Genomic DNA, 22,942 nt, shown 5'->3' on the forward strand with positions numbered 1-22,942 from the left:
TGCCTTCATCTATTTTGAACGGGGTTCTCGGCACTCTCGGTCCCATCTGCTAGCAAACAGTGGAGCATCCTCCCGATACCTGCGACCATGGCCCTCAGACACAGCGCCTTGATGATATCCCGGCCTCTTCAGGACCTCCTCGTCGACGTAGGCCTCCATGCGGCCAAATTACCTACGAACGGTTCCTGTGCATCTCGAGAAGCAGAAGGATGGACAGGCGGAGAGAAGCTGAGGTTGCGCTTCCGTGGTTGCTCAGCATGATACCCTCCACCCCGCCCTCTATGGCAACCTTGACATCCTAACAGTTGATGATGCCTCTAAGGATGATGGGCATGCCGGTCACGCTCCCGATCCACTCGATGTCGCGCCAAATCATGCCCCAGTCGATGTAGCTTCCCATCGGCCCCATCAGCCCCCGTCCGCCTTACTTGTCGGCCACGAAGCGCTGGCCCGTCACGAGGCTGATGATGGTGTCGCCAGAGTCGTCCACCTTGAGCCGCTCGCGGGATTCGTACTTGACGGGGATGTTCAGCACGGAGCCCGATGTGTCCACAACAGCAACGTTCTTCGTAACTCGACGGTAACGAGATAGTATATGTCGCACATGTTCCATGTCGTTCAGTGGCGGCGGCGTTGCTTGGCCCACTTCTTCGGACGTTGGTGCGGAGGCGTTTGCACTCGTCCATTATTCAGCGACAGTGGGGAGGTCCAGAACAACCTTGTAGCTATCCCACGAGAGGCTCTTTTTTTGATGATATATGATGAATGTATAGCAGAATATGCGGCGGTAGCATCTCTGCCAGCGTACTTCGGGATGACTAGAACGCAGTGTAAGACATCACGCTGGTCTTGGCCGTAGTGCACAGCCGAAGCACCACCTGGGTGATGTGGAATAGGCTGGGCAACATCCCACACGCCATCCTCGACGACAGTCCAGTAGTCATCGAGCTTATTATGTTCGAAGACTAGGGCTGACACCAGTATTGACTCCCCCCATGGGGTGGATTGGGTAGTCTTCAGTGGATGATATTTGTGAGCAAGAGGAAGCACAGCGAAGAAGGATAGGGAAACTCTTGATTCAGAATTATATCCTGACGACGAGAGGACTGTAAGATAAAAACGATGGGCTTTTGAACACATACACATCGGACACATGTGCATTGTACTCGTCGTTCAAGGCCATCCCAGACGGAGTAGTCCGTGCAATTGGTGGTGATGCCGAGTGGAGTCAGGAGCCATCCGTCTACAGCGGACTGATCCAGCCCCGCTTACAAGGCTGTCGTACTGTGGCTCCGACATATGTTCCATCGAGGATAAGGACTAAGAGGGAAAAGGGAGCGATGTACTGATGATTACAGGGGAGAGATAGAATTATCCATAGTACAGCTATTGATAGGGCGGGAGTCGGTAGTAGCACGTTCTCGGCGTCCCATTGCCACAGACTTTCATCATTCCCATAGCAGAGACGCGACGGCGCCACGCGCAATTGGTATGGATACCAATATCAGCCAATCAGGATCGCGTTCTTGATGTACAAGCCACTAGCTGTCACGGGAACGGGGAACGGGGAGCGACGCACAGACCAGACATTCTAACCGTTCGACGCGGTCTCCTCCCGTTGAAAGCGCGTAGAGACGCGTTTTGGTGACCAGGGATTTTGATGGACCGTAGCGGATGGCCAGACTAAAACCCGCCCTCGACTCTCAATCTCCCATAATTCGATTCGTGTCGCTTCACCTTCAATTACTCTCCATTCTCGCATCCAGCAACTGCGACTTCCAACACCCACCACTCGTTACCCGCCTTCAAGTTCCGTTCCTTCTTTTTTATATATCTGTTCGCAATTGTGGAAGGTGCATCCTGGTAAATATCTGCAACGTACTTGCTCGCATTTTCGCTGCTTTCTCCTGCCTCCGTTCCACGCACACAATGGCTTGCTCCGTTGCGGGAAAGAGGGCGCGAGCTGTCGAGGCAAGTGGTAAGTCGGGACGCAATCAAAGAAGGAGAAACTAGAGTACGTAATACTCACACTGGTCCCATCTACAGAATCACCAGAGACCCCGAGTAAGAGGACGCGTCGTGCCACCGCCCGCATCACCGACGAGAACCTTGATCCTGAAGACGTTCACGATGAGGACGACGACAGACTCCACGAGCTGCCGCTCAAGCGGACCCCGAAGAAGCTTCCTGTCACGCCCTCGACGCCACGCAAGCGGGATGCCCTCGCTGGCAACCCTGGCACTCCTCGCCATGCTGTCATGTCGGCTGGAAAACTTTTCAAGCGTCTGACGCCCTCATCACCCTCCTCCCCCTCGACCGTCCAGACTATCTACCACTCCGCACGCCAGCTCTTCGCCCACGGTGGCGAGCCCTGCAAGCTTATCGGCCGCGAGGAGGAACGCCAACAGTTGACCGACTTCCTCGACCGGTGCTCAGCCGACTCGACAGCATTGTCCCCTAGCGGCTGTCTCTACGTCAGCGGACCCCCCGGCACGGGAAAGAGTGCCATGATCACGCAGACGCTCCGAGATTACTCCAGTCTGCCCAATGTGCGATCAGCCTACCTCAACTGCATGAGCATCAAGTCTTCCAAGGACCTCTACGCTACCCTCCTGGCTGCTCTGGGAGATGACGGCGATATGGCTGAGGCGGACGCCGTGACGGCATTGCAGAATCGCTTCTGTTCTAAAAAGCAGGAGTTGGAGACGGTGTACCTGGTCACGCTGGACGAGATCGACCACATTCTGACCATGGGTCTCGAGAGCCTCTACCGCGTGTTTGAGTGGTCTCTGCAGGAACCCTCCCGACTGCTGCTCGTCGGTGTCGCCAACGCCCTCGACTTGACGGATCGCTTCCTACCCAGGCTCAAGGCTAAGAACTTGAAGCCCGAGCTTTTGCCATTTCTCCCTTACAGAGCACCTCAGATCAAGAACATCATCACAGCTCGGCTAAAGTCGCTGGCACCGGCAGCCAAGGAGGGCTTCGTGCCATTCATCCACCCGGCTGCCATTGAACTGTGCTCCCGCAAAGTTGCCAGCCAGACAGGAGACCTGCGCAAGGCCTTCGAGATTTGCCGCCGGTCACTCGATCTGATTGAGGCCGAGACCAAGTCCAAGCACGAGGACGAAGCACGTGCCAACCTCCTGCAGCTGACTCCCAGCAAGAAGCCCCTCGGTGAGAAGGTCAACGGGTCTTCGAGGCCCGGCAAGACATTGGTTCAGGCTATGACAGAGTCGCTCAAGACGCTTACACCCGAGACAGCCCCCCGGGCTTCGATTGGGCACCTCAACAAGGTGACTGCTGCGGCCTTCAGCAACGGTACGGCCCAACGTCTCAAGGCCCTCAACCTGCAGCAGAAGGCAGCCCTGTGCTCCCTGGTGGCCTACGAAAACCGTGCCCGTGCCAACGCGAGGTCGACTGACATAGCGGCAACACCCTCTAAGGCACGCCAAATGACGGCACCTACTATCAAGACCCTCTTCGACACGTACTGCCTTCTCTGCACACGCGACTCGGTGCTTCACCCGCTCTCGAGTTCCGAGTTCCGCGAGGTGGTGGGCAGCCTGGAGACGCTGGGGCTGGTACATGCCGTGGATGGCAAGAGGGGCAGCTTTGCCGCCCCGCAGACGCCCAGCAAGCGTGGGCGCAGGACCGCTGTTACGAGCGGCGGCGACGAAGGTCGTATCGCCAGCGCTGTGAGTGACAAGGATATGGAGTCGGTGGCCGAGGGAATTGGTGCCGGCATATTGGGAAGCATTCTGGGTGGCGAGGCCCTCGACTGAGCGGCTTCGACTGCTATCTGGCGAGCTCGTCTTCCTTTTCATTTTCTTATTGCCTGGTGTTTTTGGAAACTGTTTTAGACTGCATACTGGCATTTTGTTTGGCGTTATAATACCAATACCATGAAAGAACCATACCAGGAGGGGCGTACCCTGATGGAAGCAACGTTACACAGAGTTTATAATAGATGGCAGGGAGGGGGGGGGGGGTTCTTGGAGAGAGCATGAGTGGGCGGATATACCAAAGGCATTGTCATGGCTTGTTACAAGCGCAATAATTGGATGGCGATTGGTTGTACAAGAGACTGCAGGGAGTATTGTGATCTACGTCGACGTGCATCAAGAGGCCGGACAACACCAACAGGAACGTTAGAACGAATGCATCATTGTCTGATCAACTAGTGAAGAGGGGTTGAATAAGTGGACGATCCCTTCCTGGACAGTGCGGGATGCAGAATGAGGAGTTGGCTCCCCGTCTGCCTGTCCATCAAATTTCGCAAGATTTTGAGGAGTCAGAGACCCGAGAATACAGAGGTACAGGCAATACAAACATATTACAGAACACCAACGTCGTAGAGGCGTAACACAGGAGCCATTTACTTTTCAACAACTCTTAAATTAATGAATGAGATATTTCAAGATCTTACTTGACTCGGTAACAAACACGAGTAGAGTCGTTGGGTTATTGCTACCGGGCAAGGACAAGAGGAGAAGGCTGAAAAGTCGGTGCGCTTCATCCGCAGCAGGGCCCCTTTGTAGCCCCCCTCCCCTCACCTCCTTCTCTCTTGCGAGCGAAATATTCGTATTCACCTCGGTCCCTTGTCAGCTCTCTGCTCAGCTCTCTGCTCTCACCTTTCTCTTCCTCTCATCATTTCGAATCGCCGCCCACACGCGTACGCAACACACAAACCATACACGCGGCACGTATAGGTATATTGCAAGCTCCTACAAGGAAAGATCACGCGTGTGCGAATGCGTGTGTGCGTGTATGTGTATCACAGCTGTCCACCCCGCTCATTATTATCCCCCCTTTGTTCCCAAGGGAGACTTCTACCTCATCGCCAAGGGGACCTGGAAGACCAAGCTTTTTGGCTTGGCGTGCGCGCCGAGGCCCGAATTCTTGGCACACATGCAAGGACCTGAGCAGACGCGAGAGCGAGACGACACCAGCCAGAGAAACCTCAGACAAATCCGGAAACGGAAAAGAAGAGAGCTCAGAAACGGGTATTCCATATTATTACGGATCACAGAAGGGTTTTTGGAGTACACTTTTGGCTTCGTGACTTGCAACTGTTTCTGCGTCGAAATTTCCCTCTGCAGTGATTCTTCCGTCTTCTCTGCCCGTCACACACACACCCTCTCTCTCAGGGGGTTGGAGTTGAGCTAAAGAAATGGTTGACGGGAGAGAAGGGGAAAGTGTAACAGGAGCAGCAGCTCCTGCCGCCGATGTTGGGGCTGCTGTGGCGTTGGGGCCACCTACACATCCAGAGCTACCGCTAGCTGGGCTAGGGGCACCGCGGCCACCAAATCTACCGCCACATCAACCTCTACAGGCTCCGGTGGCACTATCAGCAGCGGCCCCTGGGCCAGCGGCCCCTGTGGCTCCAGCGGCGAAGGCTTCCACTTCAGTCAGTCCTCCTCCGGCGGTTCCAGGCGGCACAGGCGCTGCGGCACGCGCTGTAGCGGTGCCGTCTTCAGCATCTGCATCTGCTGGAGAGCAACCGCAAACACCACAAGCACCACAAACGTCCGCTGCTCGTCAACCGCCACCTTCCGTGACACCCGGCCAGATCCACCAATATCAGCACCAACAACTCCTCCAACCAAGAGGAACCAGAAGTCGTCGTCCAGCCCCGCCACCCGTCCATGGTTCCTGGAATCTAAATCCAACGGTGCGGTTTGCGCCATCACCCTCACCCTCATCCTCGACATACTCCTCCTCTTCCTCCTCTTCCTCTACTGACTCGTACTCCTCATCTTCCCACTCTGATGTTTCTTCCTCCCACGACTCGTCGTCCTTGATCCGGCCCGCCGCTCCATCATCGTCGCCAACGTCTCCATCGTTACCCAAGCGGCGCCAGAACTTTTCTTCCTTCTCCTACCACCGCCACCGCCCATCCTCTAGCAGCCCACTACGCTCCTCGACCGAGCTGTCGGAACCAGTGTCGCTGCCTGCCGCCGCCGCCGCCGCCGCCGCCACTAATAGCCCGCCGCTTGCCAACAACGACGACGCCCCCTCCGCCGTCAGCGCGCGGCGACGACAACGCGTCCTCGACTTCCCTGTCCCCACCCGCTTGTCCATGCCTCCTGGCTCGCAATCGGGGATGCAGAACCGCCTCTCGTCGTCGTCGTCGCCCTCACTCCCGCCGAACTCGTCTCCGTCCGTCTCCGCCGCCGCCGCACCAGTCCAGTCAGCCGTGGTCACGGACACGAACGCGACTCTTGGACCCCCCGCCGCCGCCACACAATCCTCCTTACCCTCACCATCCTCCTCCTCCTCGACCAACAACAATGGCGACGGTCGCGCCAACACCGGTGCCAACGCGAACGCTGCCGCCAATGCACGTCGCGCCAACGCTAACAATGCAGGGCCTTCGGCACCCGGCAGGCGCTCGTCTGGCTCGCCTGCACCGTCGTCAACCTCTGCCACACCCACCTCCCGTAGCAGTCTCCTGTCGCGCTTCAAGATCCCGATTTCTCTGCCCACGCGTACCCGCCATATAACCGACTTCTACATCCAGACGGACAAGTCGCCCCGCCACAGCTACAGCCCGGGCGACCACGTCCGTGGTACCGTTCACCTGACCGTGTCCAAACCTGTGCGCATCACCCACCTCACCGTCTCCCTCAATGGCTATGTACAGGTCGTCAAGGACGCGTCGGCCGGCTCCAAGACCTTGTCTAGCTCCGTGTCATCCCGACTTCCCCAGGGCGGTTCCCACAGCCCCCAGTACCATGGCAATGGTCTCGCCAGCCTCTTCCAGGATGAGCAGGTCCTTAGCGGCGAGGGGAGGTTGGATGTGAGCAAGTACCAATTTGGGTTCGACCTGGTCTTTCCCTCACACGGCCTCCCCAGCAGTATCTCTGTATGTTACCCTCCCTCCCCCCCATGGGTGGTGACCTCGTTGTGTTAAGAGGACCCGGTGCTAACGCCCCGCATTCAGTTTGGCCTGGGCACCATTGCATACATGGTAACAGCAACGCTGACGAGGCCGACGTCCATAGCTCCAACCATATCGTGCGACAGAGATGTCCAGTTGATGGACAAGATAGACATTGGTCGGGTACAGCCGCCACGGCCACGGCCCATCTTCCTCGAGCCGATATCAAAGCACAAAAGACGCAAGAGGTCCGCGGGACTCGAAAGGGCTACCCCCACTCCGGCTCAGGATCTTACTGGTCACGAAGGTGGATCCGAGGCTGGCTCCGTCGCTCCGTCGTCAGTGACGGCCGACGATGCCTCACGTAACCGGTCGACGATCGACCTACGCCACACCGATCAGAGCGATATCCGGAGCGACATCAGCGCCGGCAGCGTTCGCAGTGTCAGCACAGGCGGCTTGAGCCGCGCCGAGCTCGCCCAGGTGGCCGAGGCCAAGCAGCAAGCTGTCGATGATAAGACGATAACAGCAACCATTGCCGTTCTGCGCGGCGGTTGCCTGCCTGGCGATACAGTCCCCGTGCGCATCACGGTCCAGCACATTGAGCGCATCAAGAGCATGAATGGTGTCATTGTGACCCTTTTCCGCCGGGGAAAGGTCGACTCGAATCCCCCGGCATCGCTCTTTGATGGTACCATGTCGGATGAAGATAAGAGAAAGCTTAACAAGGACGAATCGTACCCCCGGTCCCGGACCGGACTGGGTGGTTTATCGCTCTCGTCGGCCGGTTCAACTCGCGTCTTTAGGCAGGACCTCGACCAGACAATGTCGCCCCTCATCATCAACCCGGCGACGTTGCAAGCTTCTGTCACACTGTCGGTCAAATTGCCCGAAGAGCCCTTCCCGACTACCATGGGCGTGCCGGGCGACATGATTGCCTTCCGATACTACGTCGAGGTGCTCGTCGACCTCAAGGGCAACATGTGGAGCTCGGTCGGAGCTCAGGACTCGCGATTGGGCTCTACAGCAGGCGGCATGTTTGATGGCGTCGGCGCCAACTACAACCCGAGGCGAGGTGTAGCCATCCGCGACACTGAAGCGATGCGGAGGGCCAAGAGTGTCGTGGCGGTCGCCATGGAGGTTATTGTCGGAACTACGGACAGCTCCCGTACCAGCAAGCCCTCTCGGCTATGGACGTCACCGTCCATCAGGCCAATGGGCACTAGTACGAGCGAGGACGATCAGCAGCACGGCTCCTCCCCCAATCTCGGGCACAATCATCAGCATCCCAACGCACCGTACCAATATCAATTCCACGATCAAAGCCAGCCTGACATAGCACCGCCCCTGAATGGCCAGCTCACGAACAGCCCATCATCCTACAACCCCAATGGCCAGCGATTCTACAACCAGTCACCCATGGCTCAGCCTGGAACGGGACCGCCACACCCCTATCATCCGTACCCGATGGCTGATGACTACCGAGGCGAGTCCCCGGCATACTTCCCGCCACCCCAGATGCCTGAGCCACATACGTTGTCGGACAAGGAGCGCGTGCGCCAGGCCGAGATGAGGCTCCTCCCAAGCCAGCCACCCGACCCCAACGCCGCCTCAGGCTCGGCCTCGGTCTCGGTCTCGGCCTCGGCCCCGTCTGCACCAGATGCGGATGGCAGTGATGACCATGGCGATGCAAGCGAAGCGGATGAGACGCCAACAGCCGGTCCAAGTGCACCGCCACCGCTAGAATATGCAGACCAGGACGCATCGGCACCGACGCACGACGATGTCGAGACGCCCCCAGCCGGTGCCGCCGTGAGTGGCGAAGACAAGCAGGAGCGTGAACGTCGTCGACTCATGAACGAGGCCAGCGCACCACCAGAGATACCCGACGACATGGACAGGGTACGAGGTGAGCCGTCGAGTCCGCCCGATGCGGATGACGATGCCGCGGAACCGAGTGCTCCCATACTGGATGAGGAAGTTGAGCAGCATCAGCATCACAGTCTCCAGCAGCATCAACATCATCCTGCCTACGGAGCCGGCGCCGGACCGTCCAACTCGAGATCGAGTCACGACGATTACGAGCAGCTTCCGGCTTACGTACAATGATGTGCCGACAAAGGGAGCGAACGATGAGTGGAGTGAAGATTTTCTCTTTTCTTCTGGACGTATATGATTTTTTTGGTATATATATACATATTTGTAATTATGCAATCTTGGAAATTTTACGAAGAAAAAGTCGACGGCTGGATGGGAAGGTAGCATGTTGTTATATTTTGTGTTGCTTGGTATGGTGTTTTGGAGTTGTTTATTCCCGGGGGTTCGAAGTTTCAATCCCACCGGTCTTATATACGAAATTATAGTAGATCTCTCTATCTATCCCAACGGTCTTGTTTCTAGACACGTAAACTTCTTTTATTCGAACAGTCTTATTCTCAGGCATATAGAGCTTAGTTTTTTCCAACAATGTTCTTTTCAGGTATATAGAGGGAGGGTTTATATATATAGAAGTTGTAACCTAAACGATATGTGTTCCTAAGTTATACAGGTGATTCTTCAAAAAGAAAAAAAAAAGATACCGAAGACATGAGTTATCAAAGAAAACCCTCTTATTGTGTGTCCCCCTCCCCTAATGCTGCAGGACGATAGGCACCCCCTTTTCCCAGTTGTCGAGACTCTGCTTGATGTTCACCCAGTACCGCAGCCTGACAGCCTCCCTCTTAGCAGCGTCGATGTCGTCAGCAGCAAAAGCCTCGTCGAGAACCTCCTCGCTCTGACGGATGCGTTCATCATTCTCGGAGCGGGGCCTCTCCAGCTCTTCCTCTGACTCGGCCTCCTCAATCTCCTCGCGGGCCTCGAGGACCGTCATGAGCAGGTCGGGCTCCTCGATCTTGAGCGTCTCGTCGTTGGCCACATCGACGCCCCTCAGGGACAGGAGGTACTGAGCGCGCAGGAGGGGGTCGGCGAGGGTCCGGTAGGCCTCGTTGATCAGGGCCGACGACGCCTCGGCGGCGGGCTTGGACGAGGCCGGCTGCAGATCCGGGTGGGCGCGGGCCTGGAGGCGGAGAAACTCGCGGCGCAGGGAGCGCGTGTCGATCGGGAAGTGGCCCGTCGGCGGTGGGCCGTCGGGCAGTGTGGAGGGGAACATGTCGTAGTGGGTCTTGGGGAGGGCCGACACGAATGGTATCTCGTCATCGTTGCTGCCGCTACTGCTGCTGCGGTTGCTGCGCAGACGAGCTGTCGTGGTGGTGTAGGATGCCTTGGTTAAGATGGATGGGGTGGGGTGTTGAGGACGCCATGATGATGCTGTCAGCGAACGCCCTGGTGCTGCTGCTGCTGTGCCACGTCCTTGGAGTCGACAGCGGGTGCATACCCGGGTGAAAGATGCGCGGATGGGTGGGATTGTGGAGGGGCGCATTTTTCTAATATTATTTTTCTAATCGTTGTTGATGATGTTGTTGTAATATTATCGGGCCTTTTGTTTTCGGGTGGGAACAGAGCAGCGCGTTCGGAGCTTTGCGGTCTTTCAATATCGGTTACGTCTTTTCTTAGTAATATGACGTGGACTAGGCCCCTTCTGCTCTAGACCATTATTAAACCAGAGGAGAGAGCATCTCATGCAGATTGGATCCTCCATGTTTTGCACAATCAATGAGCTAGATGCAAAGTGGACATGTCCATTGTAAGTAGGCCCCTTTTTTTTTTGGCCGGGACTTCTGCTGTTAGATAAAGAAGGCAGATATGTATATGAGAGGAAAGGAATATTGTGTGTAATACTATGTCGTGATCTCTGCTGTCGGAGGCGACGTTGTAATGCTCGATGGGTGAGTGGTTCGGACTGGACCCATGGAAGCTTTCGCCGATGACTCCTCCCAATCAGGGCTCGTCCTATGCCGTTTGCCGTTTGCCGGGATAATGTTGACCGACGAGGCAAGATAGCAAAATAAAGAACCGACTTCCCGATCTTTTTTCCCATTTTCTTGACATATATATCCCCGTTACACATCTCATTCATCATAATCATCATCATCCCCCCTCCTTCCACTTCAATTCGGTTGACCTCTCCCTCTCAAAACATGGCCAAGACATATGATGCTGCCGATGGTGGGTTGCCCTCCTCCCCCCCGCCTTCCTCTTATCTCGTCTCCGCTATAGCGTGATCGATGTTTGTTGCTCGACAAGACTGAACACCGACTAAAAATGGAAATAAACAGTTGCCAAGCATAACACGTCCGACAGTTGCTGGGTTGTCCTCTACGGAAATGTATACGACGTGACCGACTTCCTGCCCGAACACCCGGGAGGTGAAAGGGCCATCCTCAGCCTGGCGGGCAAGGACGCCACGGAGGAATACGACCCGATTCACCCGCCAGGAGCACTCGAGGACAACCTCAAGGCCGACGCTTTGCTCGGCCACGTCGATCCGGATACACTGCCCAAGGGGGGGGAGGAGGGGCTGGAGGCATCCAGCAGCTCGGCCGCTTCTTCTGGTGCCAACGGCGCTGGGGGCGGTGCCGGCAGCAGTAGCGACGGTGGCAGTGGTAGCGGTGGTGGTGGGGATGACGGCGATAACAAGCCCAAGTCGAAACCCCTACTGCCCCTCCAGGCATTGCTCAACTTGGACGACATCGAGGAGGAGGCGACGAAGCGCATCTCCAAGAGGGCGTGGGCGTACTACTTCTCCGCGGGCGACGACCTGATCTCCAAGAGGTTCAACAACGCGGTGTACAAGGACATACTGCTGCGGCCGCGCGTCTTCGTCGACTGCACAGAGTGCAATCTGTCGACGACTCTGCTGGGCCACCGGGTGGGCCTGCCGCTGTACGTCTCGCCGGCGGCCATGGCGCGGCTGGCGCACCCGGACGGCGAACACGGCATCGCCAAGGCGGCGGCGCGCTTCGGCGCCATGCAGATCGTGTCCAACAGCGCGTCCATGACACCGGAGCAGATCGCCGAGGGCGCCGCGCCGGGTCAGATCTTCGGATGGCAGCTATACGTGCAAATGCAGCGGGCCAAGAGCGAGGCAATGCTGCGGCGCATCAACGCCATGAGCGACCGGTTCAAGTTCATCTGCCTGACGCTCGACGCGCCCGTGCCGGGGAAGCGCGAGCATGACGAGCGCACCAACATCGACGCCACCTTCACGGTCGAGTCGGCGAGCGAGGAGAAGCCGGACGGCGAGAAGAGGCCCGGCAGCAGCGGCGTGGGGCGCCAGCTCTTCTTCGGCACCGCCACAGACCTCACCTGGAAGACCACGCTTCCCTGGCTGGCCGAGCACACGCACCTGCCCATCGTCCTCAAGGGCATCCAGACCCACGAGGATGTGTACCTCGCCGCAAAGTACGCGCCGCAGGTCAAGGCCGTCATCCTGTCCAACCACGGCGGCAGGGCGCTGGACACCGCCCCCCCCGCCGTCCACACACTGCTCGAGATCAGGAAGTACTGCCCCGAGGTGTTCGGCAAGATTGAGATCTGGGTCGACGGAGGCATCAAGCGTGGCACCGACGTCGTCAAGGCGCTCTGTCTGGGTGCCAACGCCGTGGGTATCGGTCGCGGACCCCTCTTTGGTCTCGGCGCTGGTGGCCAAGCTGGTGTCGAGAGGGTTCTTGAAAGTGCGTTGTTTCCCATTATATTTTCATTTTCTCTGCTTGCCTAATGCCGAGCTCGGCATTTGGCTGATTGGCGTGATGGCTGACATTCCATATTTCTAGTCCTCGAGGCCGAGACGGCTACATGTATGCGTTTGCTCGGAGCCAAGAGCGTTTCTGATCTAGGTCCCCATTTTGTAAGTCGGACTCTACCGCCCTCCCCCCCACGCTTCCTTTCTCAACTTCACCATCGTCCCCTCTCTTATTTACAAGCCAAAGAAGAAGAGACTGACATGTTATTCCACCCAAACCCCCCCCCCCCAAAAAAAAAAGATCAACTCACGTCGCGTCGAGAGGGACATTTACGATGGCGAGCCGGGTCTGGACAAGGGACTGCTATGGACTAAATCGAAACTATGAATGCATCCGTTCGCCCAAGGGCATGTTGCGTATGAAGTAGACAAAAGAGATCAGCTGCTAGATTCTTTTTATTTTATTTTTTCTGTCTCATAAACTAGCGTGCTCTTCTATCACACTCGCACACACTCCTCTCTCCCTCATGCGCTTTCAATGTGGCAGAGGCAACAGGCATTCTTGGGTTGGGTAGAGGTGTGGGTGATTCTGGTCCTCCCCTCAGTGCCCCCCCCACCCACCCACTCACCCCCCGCGGCCTACTGATGATAATCAGGCTAAAGGTCTGGTTCGAAAGCTTCTTCTTATGCCGAAAGCTTGCTTCCTACATGTGATATTGACTTATTGGTCAGAGGCCTTGGCTGGTGTTACCCCGCGCGTGCGTTGCGTGCACGGTGCGTGCGGAGGGCGACCATCTACCGAGATGGGTTGACTCGCATGACCCCACGCGATACTATGACAACGGCGACACACAATGATGCGGGGCAGAACGGCATTCCTTGAAAGACATTGACTATGGATGCATCGGGTTATGGGAGGTAAGAATACTTTTCCGTGCTAATGCTACCGGTAGGTATTACTTTCCCACATGTTGATAACGGTTTCTGCTTTCGTACACTGATATCGACAGCATAGACGGACATTGCTACCGGATGGGGAACGGGACAAGGTTTTCCGTAATGCCGCATGAATACGAACCAACAAACGAATGTGGCGAAATTGGAGGACGATAGAGACGGGCAAATTACTGATTCCTCCTACCACCCCTAGTATGGTACAGTCGCTCTTGCCGTAACAGTATGTTAGAGAGGCTCCGATTCTCTTCTCTTCTCTCCTCTTACCCTCTCCATCCGCTGCTCTGTTAGAGTTTGGACTTGTAGTATAGGCTCATTCACGTCTGTTCGGTCTATACTACCTTTATGGGCAAAAGATAGATATACTACCAGAGGCCCAGATAGGGGGGGAGAGGACGAGAAGAGACAGCCGGGACTATCCAGTAGAGGGCATGTACATCGGATGTACCTTGCGTCGCTAGCTCCGGAGCACGGAGGAGAGACGTTGGACAGACAAGACAGGCCACACGGTCTTGTACTGTTCGCAGGGATACGTGCTATTAGGATGACCAGTATCATTCCCACGGCAACCTCTTGTGATATGCGTCGAACGCCACCTGTTCTCTTTCACCAGCCAACCTCATGAGCAGATAGATGGGGATTGATACAGAGGCATAGAGCGAGATAGGGAAAACTCCGGTTTTCTACGTGGACATTAGCACCCGACTCTCAACTAAGCCTAGATCTACATTGAATCAGACAAGTCCGTACACCCCGGACCTCAGAACCAGCCACTACATGCGGACTAGTTGGGAACCCTCCCCCGCACGCAAAGCGTGTAAGTGCCTGGAAAGTGGAGGGGGGAAGGGAGAAGAAGCTCCGCCCATATGTCATGTCTGGACGACGATATAGGAGTATAGGAGGCCATCATCACAAGGAACCGAGGGAGAGAGACAGAGAGAAGAATTTAAAAGAAAAAGATGGGATAAAAGAAAAGGGATATTGGGGGGGGGGGGGGGGGGGGACATGGGTTGTCTATAGGAATTTTTGTACGTGCAGCAGATTGGTCAGCGCCGCTAAGGAATCCTTACCCCAAAAGCTAAAAAAGTCTTGTTGTGGGGCATTTAGTTCGACAAGTACGGAGTACGGATATGTGCAGTCTTTCTGGATATTATTGTGGATCTGGGGTAACATGGACTTGCATATATTAATGCATGGATCGTGCATCTCGTACTATTAGCGCTTCCGCCAATTGGTTCTTTCTCTCTCCCTCTTTCCCTCTCTTCTCCCTCTCATCTTCCCTCTCTCTCTCCCCTCCAGACTGTAGTAAAGGCCATCTCTCTATCTGGTCAAGTTCTGCTCGTACCCGTCCGCCGCTTATACTAGAGCCAGATGTCTCTACTTTCTTTATGCGGATTACTCGCGTACGCCCTTGTCCACATTTGATCATGTGTCCCTTCCCTCCGCATATGCGCACTCCCTAGGCTTCGGATCTACAGTTGGGAATGATAGTCCTCTACCCCATCAGCGTGGAAATGTCCTCGGTGAGATGTCCCATAACCATACCTCGTGCCTACTACTCCGTACGAGTATACCGAGTAATTTATCGCACTTGCAACTGACGGTGTCTACTTTTTTGTAACCCTAATTGACCCCCCCCCCCCCAATAGATCATGTAGATTATGCCCCATGGCCTTGCCGGGTACTTCCACAGATCTCTTGCGGGCAGGTGCAACCAACAGTTCAATGCACCTTCCCACCCTCCAAGCACGTCTGTTCGGTCCTTCCATCCCCCTTTCGGCATGCCAATTTGTACTTGTAGCTTCCACTTTCCTCCATCTCTTCCACTTCTTCAGTTTTCCCATCCCCCCTTCCTTTCCCCTTTTCCCTCTCTCTGCTAGGAGCCCGCAATCTTCGCCATCTGCGGCACAACCACCATCCTTCCTTCCTTCTCGGCGTAGAAGAAGCATACTAGAAAAAAAAAAGAAAGGACAGCTTCCCATCGTATCCTCGCAAAGATGTCTGACAAGGGAACGGTCCATGAGGAGTCTAACCCTCAAGTTCCAAAACCCTCCAAGCGAGCCCGTTGCGCGCGCCACTGCAAGCGCTTCTGGTGGGTGCACCTCATCATATTTTGCTGCATCACCGTCCTTGTCGTATGCCTGGTGTATGTTATCCTCGTCCCCCTGACACTGTTGTCAAACAAACAGCATGAAAGCGCGAAGGGACGACTAACCCTATGGCAGAATCTTTGTCGGTGTCCCCAAGATCGCCCAGAGCAAAGTCAACGACGCCAAGCTCAGGATCCAGGGTGTCAATGTCCTGGATACGCAGCCCCAGTCATTCACCATGGAGATCAACTCGACCATCTCCACCGACGGCTCCATCAAGGCCAAACTCGACCCGTTCAAGGGCGAGATGTACCTCGCTGACCTCGGCAAAGATAGCACCTTTGCCACGGTCAACCTCCCCAAGACCAACGCGAATAAGCACCAGTCGGTCAATGTCAGCCAGCACGTCAACATTGCCGACACGAAGAAATTCACAACCTTCAACACCTGGTTCGTCAACAACGAGACAATGAGGGTTTCGATCGACGGCCACACCAAGGTCAAGCCCTCGGGCCTCAGTCGCAAATCAAAGGTTCACTTCAAGAAGACGGTGGAGATGAACGGCCTCAACAATCTCAAGGGAACCACTGTTCCCGTCGATACGGCTGTACTATCCCTCACCACGGACGAGGACGGCAACAACTTCAAGGGCGTTGCTAAGATTCCCAACGCTTCCGTCTACACCCTCGACATTGTAAGTTTGCCTCAAAGCCGTCGCCCGTTCTCTCTCCCTTTTTCTCTCGCCTCCTTCTTTCTTTCTCCGGAAAGAAGAGTGTGGACACGGCGCCCATATACTTACATTGTCCACCTTTAGGGAAACATCACCTACTCCAACTATGTTGGCGACGTCAAGGTCGGCAACATGACCATAAACAATGTCTTCCTTCGTCCCGGCAGCAACACAGTCCAGTTCACAGCCTCTGTGAATCAAGCACGTGTTGTCAATTTACTCCAGAGTGACCAGTACTGCAAGACCCAGGTCATCCCCTTCGAGCTGGTCTGTGAAAAGGTCGTGAACGACGGCCAGGAACTCAACTACTTCCGTGATGCACTCAAGTACAAGAGGCAGGTGGTTGACATGGAGATTGGCAAGATTGTTGAGAAGACTCTCGGTTCAAGTCTTGGGTGCGGCTCCAGTTAGTGGATCTATGGCCATGGCGGTCTGGATCTCGACTGGACGGCATCGGAAGCACACCCATCATCTCTCCTATTTCTGTACTCTGTCTTGGCATGTATCTCTTTTCTCGTTTCATTTATTTCCGTTGCTGCTTGTTGGGCTTGTGTCGGGAAAGGCATTGATGTACGACGCTCTTTGCCGGATACATGGGGCAAGACAGCGTTATAATGCCATAGTTTTGTTGACTCGGATGATATCTCGGTGTGTGATTTTCATTCTTTGCTGGAACAGATGAGGAGTCTGGTTGTATTTGCTGTTGAGGTATGTATCGGATGCAGATGATTAGTAGACGTGAGGAATGTAAATGAGAAGCACAAACCAATTGAAAGTCTCGGCCTTTTTTCCCCTATTTCCTATTTCCTTCCTTTCGGATTGGTATCATTGCATTATAGTGGCTATATGAGCTAGATTGTGACACGCAGTTGAACAAGGGTGGCAGCGTCAGTCCTGCGGGCCATTCAGCCGCCGCGTTTCTTGTCACTCCGAAACACGCCTCCTGCGGCAGAAGCGCTGCCACCAGCCGGCGTGGCTGACGATGAAGCCGGCACAAACTCAACGGCTGTGCGGCCACCAGCGGCCCTCTGAGCCTCCCTCTCGGCCTCCGCCCTTTCCTGGCCCCTACGCAGGTGGCCCCTGTACGCCGAGTCGGGCAACGCCCTGGGATTCCAGATGTCGAGGGGCAGGGTGGTCTCGTACTGGCAGACGGGGTCGTCACCGGTGCCGATGTCGGCAAAATCCATGAGCTTCTCGGTGAGTCCGGGATTACGCAAGGCCGTGGAGCTCTCGAGCTTAGCGTTGAAGTGGACGCCCTTCTTCTTGAGGTCGAGAAATTGTGTAAACTTGGCGGAGGTGGCGCGCGGGGGAGATCCCGGTGGGGAAGGGGGCATGTCCAGGTTGGGGACGGAGGGGAGGGTGAGGTCGTGGAGAAGGGCGCGGTTGGCCGAGTATGGTGAGCCTGGGGTTGCGGCGGTGATGGCGGCGACGTAGTCGTCGTCGATCCCGGGCTCCTCCTCTGACGGAGGGGGGAGTGACGGGCCCACGAGGACTGCACTTTGACGGACGGGCCCTATAATTGGAACATCATCAGCTTTGGGCGGCTCTGCGGTGTTCCTTTTCTTGGAAATTCCTGCATGGATCTGGAGTTCGTTTGGCATTAGCAGGGCTGTCTTTTTTTCTCTTGTTGTTTTTTTTGTCTTTCGACAAGGGTGGCCATTGTGCTTGCCTTGTGAGATGTTATCTCTGCATTTTCAGTCGATCCCTCCACCTTCTCCTCCTCCTCCTCTGCCTCCTCCGACCCTTCGTCGCTGCTTGCGTAAGCCACGAGCCCAGCCATTATGGCAAGTTCGCTTTTGATTTTGCGATCTGATGTCGATGAGAGTGAGAGTGAGATGGTAGTAGTGCCGAGCAGTAGCAGAACCTGTACATAGCAATTGAGAGCATGTTTTGAGATCGAATAGGGATTAGCGCGGAATGGAGTTGGAGGATGGAGGACGGTAAAACATCGGTGATAAAAGTATGACGCGCCCAGTTAGAATCTCTCCAGCATTTCCCTGATATTATTAACATGTAGATTTCGTATGATATTCTACGAGTATTACTACTAGTGCAGTTCCTACTCGTATTTCCAGCCGCATGCTCTGGAGTGGTCATTTTCTTACCAGTCTTACGACTCTGGGTAACGACATCTAATACCATCATCATCACTCTCTTCGCATTCACCACTAACAAGTTTTTTTTCTTCCTCTTTTTCTCACAAACCGGACTTCGTCGCTCATTTCTCCGATCCGCCGGCAACTCGTCGCCTCCACCAAGGAAATCTTTCCATTGCGAGGGCATTCGCTACCACGCTTTTCTTTTTTCCATCCACAAGGGTATTGCTGCCAGCGTCTTTCCGCGGCCAAACTGTGAAGAAATCAAACAGACATGGCCCGGCCAAGAGAGTCGCGCTCACCAAGCCCTGCAGGCAGCCACAGCTCGCGTCGCTACCGCAGAGATGAGCGCCGCGATGACGGGAGGGACACCCGTAGACGAACCCGCTCGCGCAGCCCCGATGTAAGTACCTACCACCATCCAGAAACCTCACCCACCCCCGCAATGCATTCTGACAGTCTGGAACAGAACCGATACCGAGGCAGTGGCCGTGACCGCGACCGCGACCGCGACCGCCGCAGAGACCGTTCGATAGACCGACGCGACGACGACAACTACCGCGGAGGACGGCGCGACTATAGGGATCGGGACCGTCGCAGGTCGAGGGATCGTTACTCCAACAGGGCCGCATCGCCACCCACAGGTGGCCGATCCAACAGGGACCGAGTCGACGACAGAGGATACCGCAGACGAGACGACTCGAGAGACAGGGCGCGTGCGCGCCGCGAGGGCACGGCTGACTCGTCTGGCCGCGGGAGACACGACGGTGGCAGGACACCGGCGGGAGAGAATGGGAGGGCCGAGGTACGTGGGCTGACTACCGTCCGCTCCGTGACGACTGAACAAGCTAATCGCCATACACAAGCAGAAAACCGGCAGCGCTGCCCCCGACGCCAAGACCGACGCTGAGAAGAAGGCTGAACGCCTGGCAAAGCTGGAGGCCTGGAAGAAGAAGAAGGAGAGCGAGTCGCAGAAGCAGAAGGATGTCAACCCCAGTCAGACGAGAAGCCTCTTGGCCGAGATGGACAAGAAGGCCACCGGTGGTTCGCCCAAGGACCCGCCCAGAGACAGCCCCGCGCAAGATTCCCCCACGGCGACGCCTGCTCCATCGGCGACTCCGTACGCGGGAAAGTTCGACCCCAAGGCCATTGCCAAGAAGTCGGGCAACCCGCGCAGCCATGATGACTCGCAGTCGGTTCTGGGATCTGTCGACGTCAGGCCGGAAAATCTGGCGGCACCCGCCAAGCCCGCCCCCAGGCCGTCTGCCCTCCCGGTCAATCGATCCAAGACGAGCGGCTTCGGGTTTGGCAAGTCGAATGCCGATCCGGACAAGCTGCCCAGCAAGCGTACCCTGGATCTCGACGAGGAAGAAACCACCAAGCGAAAGCTCACCAAGCTCCCGGCCCTGCCCGACATTGCCGACGACACACCCTACGCTGATCAGGATGACGACGATGGCGAATGGGATCGTGACAACTTTGCCGAGAACGAAGAAGAAGCTGCGGCCGCGGCTCGCGCCGCCCATGAGAAGAGGCTGCAGGATGCGGACAATCAGACGGGCGATAAGATGAATACAGCGGAGGAGTCCAAGACAGAGCTGTCTGACGGCGCGCGGACAAACGGTGACGCACCGACAGATTCCCCGGCGGAGAGCAAGGCACAGCCAGCCAGAGGGTCGATCAAGAGTGCAGCCACACCCGCGCCGGCGCCAGCGCCAGCACCAGCACCGCAACCTCAGAAGATGGTGGTGGATGAGGAGGACGACGTGGACCCCTTGGATGCCTTTATGGCCGATCTTTCACAAGAACAGACCAAGGTACCGGCTGCGAAATCGGCAAATCAAGCCAAGGCCGAACATCAGGAACCGGAAGCATACTTTAGCGACGACGACTTTGGCTTCGAAGCCGAGGAGGATGGTGACGCTAAGCAGCTTCTGGCCATGACGAACAAGCGCAAGAAGAAGGACATTCCCTCGGTCGACTATAGTAAGATTGACCTGCAACCAATCAGGAAGAACTTTTGGGTCGAGCCTTCGGAGCTGAGTACCATGTCGGAAGCCGACGTGGCGGACCTGCGTCTCGAGCTGGACGGTATCAAGGTTAAAGGGAAGGATGTGCCCAAGCCTGTCCGGAAGTGGGCACAGTGCGGTCTCACGCAGCAGATGCTGGAGGTCATCAGCAATCTCGGGTACGACATGCCCACGCCCATTCAGATGCAGGCCATCCCTGCCCTCATGTCCGGCCGGGACGTCATCGGCGTAGCCAAGACAGGATCCGGAAAGACGGTTGCCTTCCTCCTCCCTATGTTCCGGCACATCAAAGACCAGCCGCCGCTCAGGGACACGGACGGCCCCGTTGGACTGATCATGACACCCACCCGAGAGCTAGCCACGCAGATTCACAGGGACTGTAAGCCCTTCCTCAAGATGATGGGACTGCGGGCGGTATGCGCATACGGCGGTGCCCCGATCCGCGAGCAGATTGCCGAGCTCAAGCGGGGCGCGGAAATCATCGTCTGCACTCCGGGCCGCATGATTGATCTCCTGGCGGCCAATCAGGGTCGCGTGACCAATCTGAGGAGGGTATCGTACGTGGTGCTGGACGAGGCTGACCGAATGTTCGACATGGGTTTCGAGCCGCAGGTGATGAAGATCTTCGCCAACATGCGGCCGGACAAACAGACGATTCTGTTCTCGGCAACCATGCCTCGGATCGTGGACGCCTTGACCAAGAAGGTCCTCAAGAGCCCCGTCGAGATCACGGTCGGCGGCAAGAGCGTGGTCGCCAAGGAGATTGAGCAGATTGTCGAGGTGCGCGAGGAGTCGACCAAGTTCTTCCGTATACTGGAGCTTCTGGGTGAGCTGTATGACCGCGACGAAGACGCGCGCACGCTCATCTTTGTGGAGCGCCAGGAGAAGGCCGACGATCTGCTCAAGGAGCTCATGGTCAAGGGCTACCCGTGCATGTCGATCCACGGCGGCAAGGACCAGGTCGACCGCGACTCGACCATCTCGGACTTCAAGAAGGGCGTGGTGCCCATCCTCATCGCCACGTCGGTGGCGGCCAGAGGCCTGGACGTGAAGCAGCTCAAGCTCGTCGTCAACTACGACGCACCCAACCACCTGGAGGACTACGTGCACCGTGCCGGCCGCACAGGCCGCGCAGGCAACACGGGAGTGGCCGTGACGTTTGTGACCCCCGACCAGGAGAACTGCGCACCGGGCATCGCCAAGGCTCTAGAGCAGAGCGGCCAGCCCGTTCCTGAAGATCTGGAGAAGATGCGCAAGGCCCATAGGGAGAAGGTCAAGTCGGGCAAAGCCAAGGACAACTCCGGTTTCGGCGGCAAGGGACTGGACCGGCTGGATCAGGAGCGCGAGGCGGCGCGCATGCGCGAGCGCAAGACGCACAAGGCCGAGGGCGACGGCGAGGACGACGACGACAAGGACGATAAGAAGGAGAAGGACGACGACAGTAAGGTGGAGAAGGCGCTCAACGCCATCAGGGCGGCCGCATCTGGAGTGCAGGCGCGGCCCAAGAGCGTCGAGGGCGACGAGTCCAAGGGGGGCGACGGCAACAATGGCGGGGCATCGTCATCGTCGGCGGCGGCCGGCGGTGCCGCGGCAGGAGGAGACAAGCACAGCCCTCTTGACAGGGTCAGCTCGGCCATCAGCGCCATCAACAGCCGTCTCGGTAAGGCGGGCCAGCTGCGCGCGGGCCAGCCCATCGACAACAAGGGCCCCGACGCGGGAGCATTCCACGCGACGCTGGAGATCAACGACTTCCCCCAGAAGGCCAGGTGGGCCGTCACCAACCGTACCAACGTGGCCAAGATCCTCGAAGCCACGGGCACGTCCATCACGACAAAGGGCACATTCTACCCTCCGGGCAAGGAGGTGCCTCCCGGGGCGGAGGCGAAACTGTACATCCTCATCGAGGGAGACACGGAGGTCGTCGTGAGCTCGGCGTTGAGCGAGCTGACGAGGCTGCTGAGGGAGGGGACCATCGCGGCGGCGGACGCGGACAATCGCGCGCCAGCGAGTGGACGGTACACTGTTACTTGATATGGTTATGTACAAGTATGCTTTCCATCCTTGTTTACCTTTCCATCCTTGTTTACCTGTTCACGCACACACACATTCGCCCGTTGACTGTTATCATGGGCCCTTGCCGTGCGTCCTTGCTTAAAAATAATGCACGGTCATCCCGTGGGGCCAATGATGTGCATCCTGATAGTTTCCAAGTGAAGCCGTTTTTTTTTCTCCCCCAATAGTTTCTTCATACATCCATGGCGTCTTTTTTTCCTTCTTGAGCCTTGGCGGGCAGATGCTAGGACAGTGAAATAAGAGTGAATTGCATGTACTACCAAGCAGACGGCAAAGAAGTGGAATGAAATGTGGAAAAAAAAAAATTTAAAAAAAAAAAAATCCAAAGATTGCTCATGGTTGATATAATGCTACGCTTAAGAGATGAGATGTATGCAGTCAAAGGAAGAGAAGAGAAGAAGAAACAAGAGCAAAGTGTCCTAACCATCCAACAAACAAAACAAAACGAGCGCCATTCCAAACCCCGCAT

At 56.3% G+C, this 22,942-nt stretch overlaps 10 protein-coding genes across 10 annotated transcripts in view; 5 read left to right on the plus strand and 5 right to left on the minus strand.

The window, feature by feature from the left end:
- Positions 1-159, minus strand: part of GMORB2_6055 (Hydroxyacid oxidase) — a gene marked incomplete at both ends in the record, with an annotated part of 533 nt that extends 374 nt beyond the window's left edge. Inside the window, one exon of the mRNA XM_035468025.1 lies at positions 21-159. Coding sequence (XP_035322006.1) covers positions 21-159 — 139 coding nt within the window. The remainder of the gene's footprint in view (positions 1-20) is intronic.
- Positions 160-172: 13 nt separating this feature from the next.
- On the minus strand, positions 173-409 carry GMORB2_6056 (Hydroxyacid oxidase; the record flags this gene model as incomplete). Its single annotated transcript, XM_035468026.1, has 2 exons — positions 173-298; positions 344-409. 2 exons carry the CDS (start codon positions 407-409, stop codon positions 173-175), a joined length of 192 nt encoding a protein of 63 aa, XP_035322007.1.
- Positions 410-424: 15 nt separating this feature from the next.
- GMORB2_6057 (uncharacterized protein) lies at positions 425-1,014 on the minus strand (the record flags this gene model as incomplete). The annotated part of the gene is made up of 2 exons (XM_035468027.1): positions 425-677; positions 809-1,014. Coding segments are annotated over 2 exons (459 nt in total), but the record flags the coding sequence as incomplete, so codon positions are not given.
- A 915-nt stretch (positions 1,015-1,929) lies between these two features.
- Positions 1,930-3,782, plus strand: GMORB2_6058 (cell division control protein 6; the record flags this gene model as incomplete). The annotated part of the gene is made up of 2 exons (XM_035468028.1): positions 1,930-1,978; positions 2,047-3,782. The coding sequence occupies 2 exons, from the start codon at positions 1,930-1,932 to the stop codon at positions 3,780-3,782; spliced, it is 1,785 nt and encodes a 594-aa protein (XP_035322009.1).
- A 1,388-nt stretch (positions 3,783-5,170) lies between these two features.
- On the plus strand, positions 5,171-8,989 carry GMORB2_6059 (arrestin-related trafficking adapter 9; the record flags this gene model as incomplete). Its single annotated transcript, XM_035468029.1, has 4 exons — positions 5,171-5,244; positions 5,268-5,676; positions 5,852-6,865; positions 6,944-8,989. The coding sequence occupies 4 exons, from the start codon at positions 5,171-5,173 to the stop codon at positions 8,987-8,989; spliced, it is 3,543 nt and encodes a 1,180-aa protein (XP_035322010.1).
- Positions 8,990-9,509: 520 nt separating this feature from the next.
- Positions 9,510-10,298, minus strand: GMORB2_6060 (molecular chaperone HscB; the record flags this gene model as incomplete). Its single annotated transcript, XM_035468030.1, has 1 exon — positions 9,510-10,298. One exon carries the CDS (start codon positions 10,296-10,298, stop codon positions 9,510-9,512), a length of 789 nt encoding a protein of 262 aa, XP_035322011.1.
- A 658-nt stretch (positions 10,299-10,956) lies between these two features.
- On the plus strand, positions 10,957-12,888 carry GMORB2_6061 (Conserved region in glutamate synthase; the record flags this gene model as incomplete). Its single annotated transcript, XM_035468031.1, has 4 exons — positions 10,957-10,984; positions 11,095-12,492; positions 12,592-12,665; positions 12,802-12,888. The coding sequence occupies 4 exons, from the start codon at positions 10,957-10,959 to the stop codon at positions 12,886-12,888; spliced, it is 1,587 nt and encodes a 528-aa protein (XP_035322012.1).
- A 2,563-nt stretch (positions 12,889-15,451) lies between these two features.
- On the plus strand, positions 15,452-16,685 carry GMORB2_6062 (Protein of unknown function (DUF3712); the record flags this gene model as incomplete). The annotated part of the gene is made up of 3 exons (XM_035468032.1): positions 15,452-15,600; positions 15,680-16,238; positions 16,359-16,685. 3 exons carry the CDS (start codon positions 15,452-15,454, stop codon positions 16,683-16,685), a joined length of 1,035 nt encoding a protein of 344 aa, XP_035322013.1.
- Positions 16,686-17,179: 494 nt separating this feature from the next.
- GMORB2_6063 (HCNGP-like protein) lies at positions 17,180-17,875 on the minus strand (the record flags this gene model as incomplete). Its single annotated transcript, XM_035468033.1, has 1 exon — positions 17,180-17,875. The coding sequence occupies one exon, from the start codon at positions 17,873-17,875 to the stop codon at positions 17,180-17,182; it is 696 nt and encodes a 231-aa protein (XP_035322014.1).
- A 940-nt stretch (positions 17,876-18,815) lies between these two features.
- Positions 18,816-22,431, plus strand: GMORB2_6064 (ATP-dependent RNA helicase DDX46/PRP5; the record flags this gene model as incomplete). Its single annotated transcript, XM_035468034.1, has 2 exons — positions 18,816-19,175; positions 19,237-22,431. The coding sequence occupies 2 exons, from the start codon at positions 18,816-18,818 to the stop codon at positions 22,429-22,431; spliced, it is 3,555 nt and encodes a 1,184-aa protein (XP_035322015.1).
- Between the last annotated feature and the right edge of the window lie 511 nt (positions 22,432-22,942).

Source organism: Geosmithia morbida (genome assembly GCF_012550715.1).
Source record: "Geosmithia morbida isolate 1262 chromosome Unknown scaffold_5, whole genome shotgun sequence".
In the NCBI taxonomy this organism is placed as follows: Eukaryota; Fungi; Ascomycota; class Sordariomycetes; order Hypocreales; family Bionectriaceae; genus Geosmithia; species Geosmithia morbida.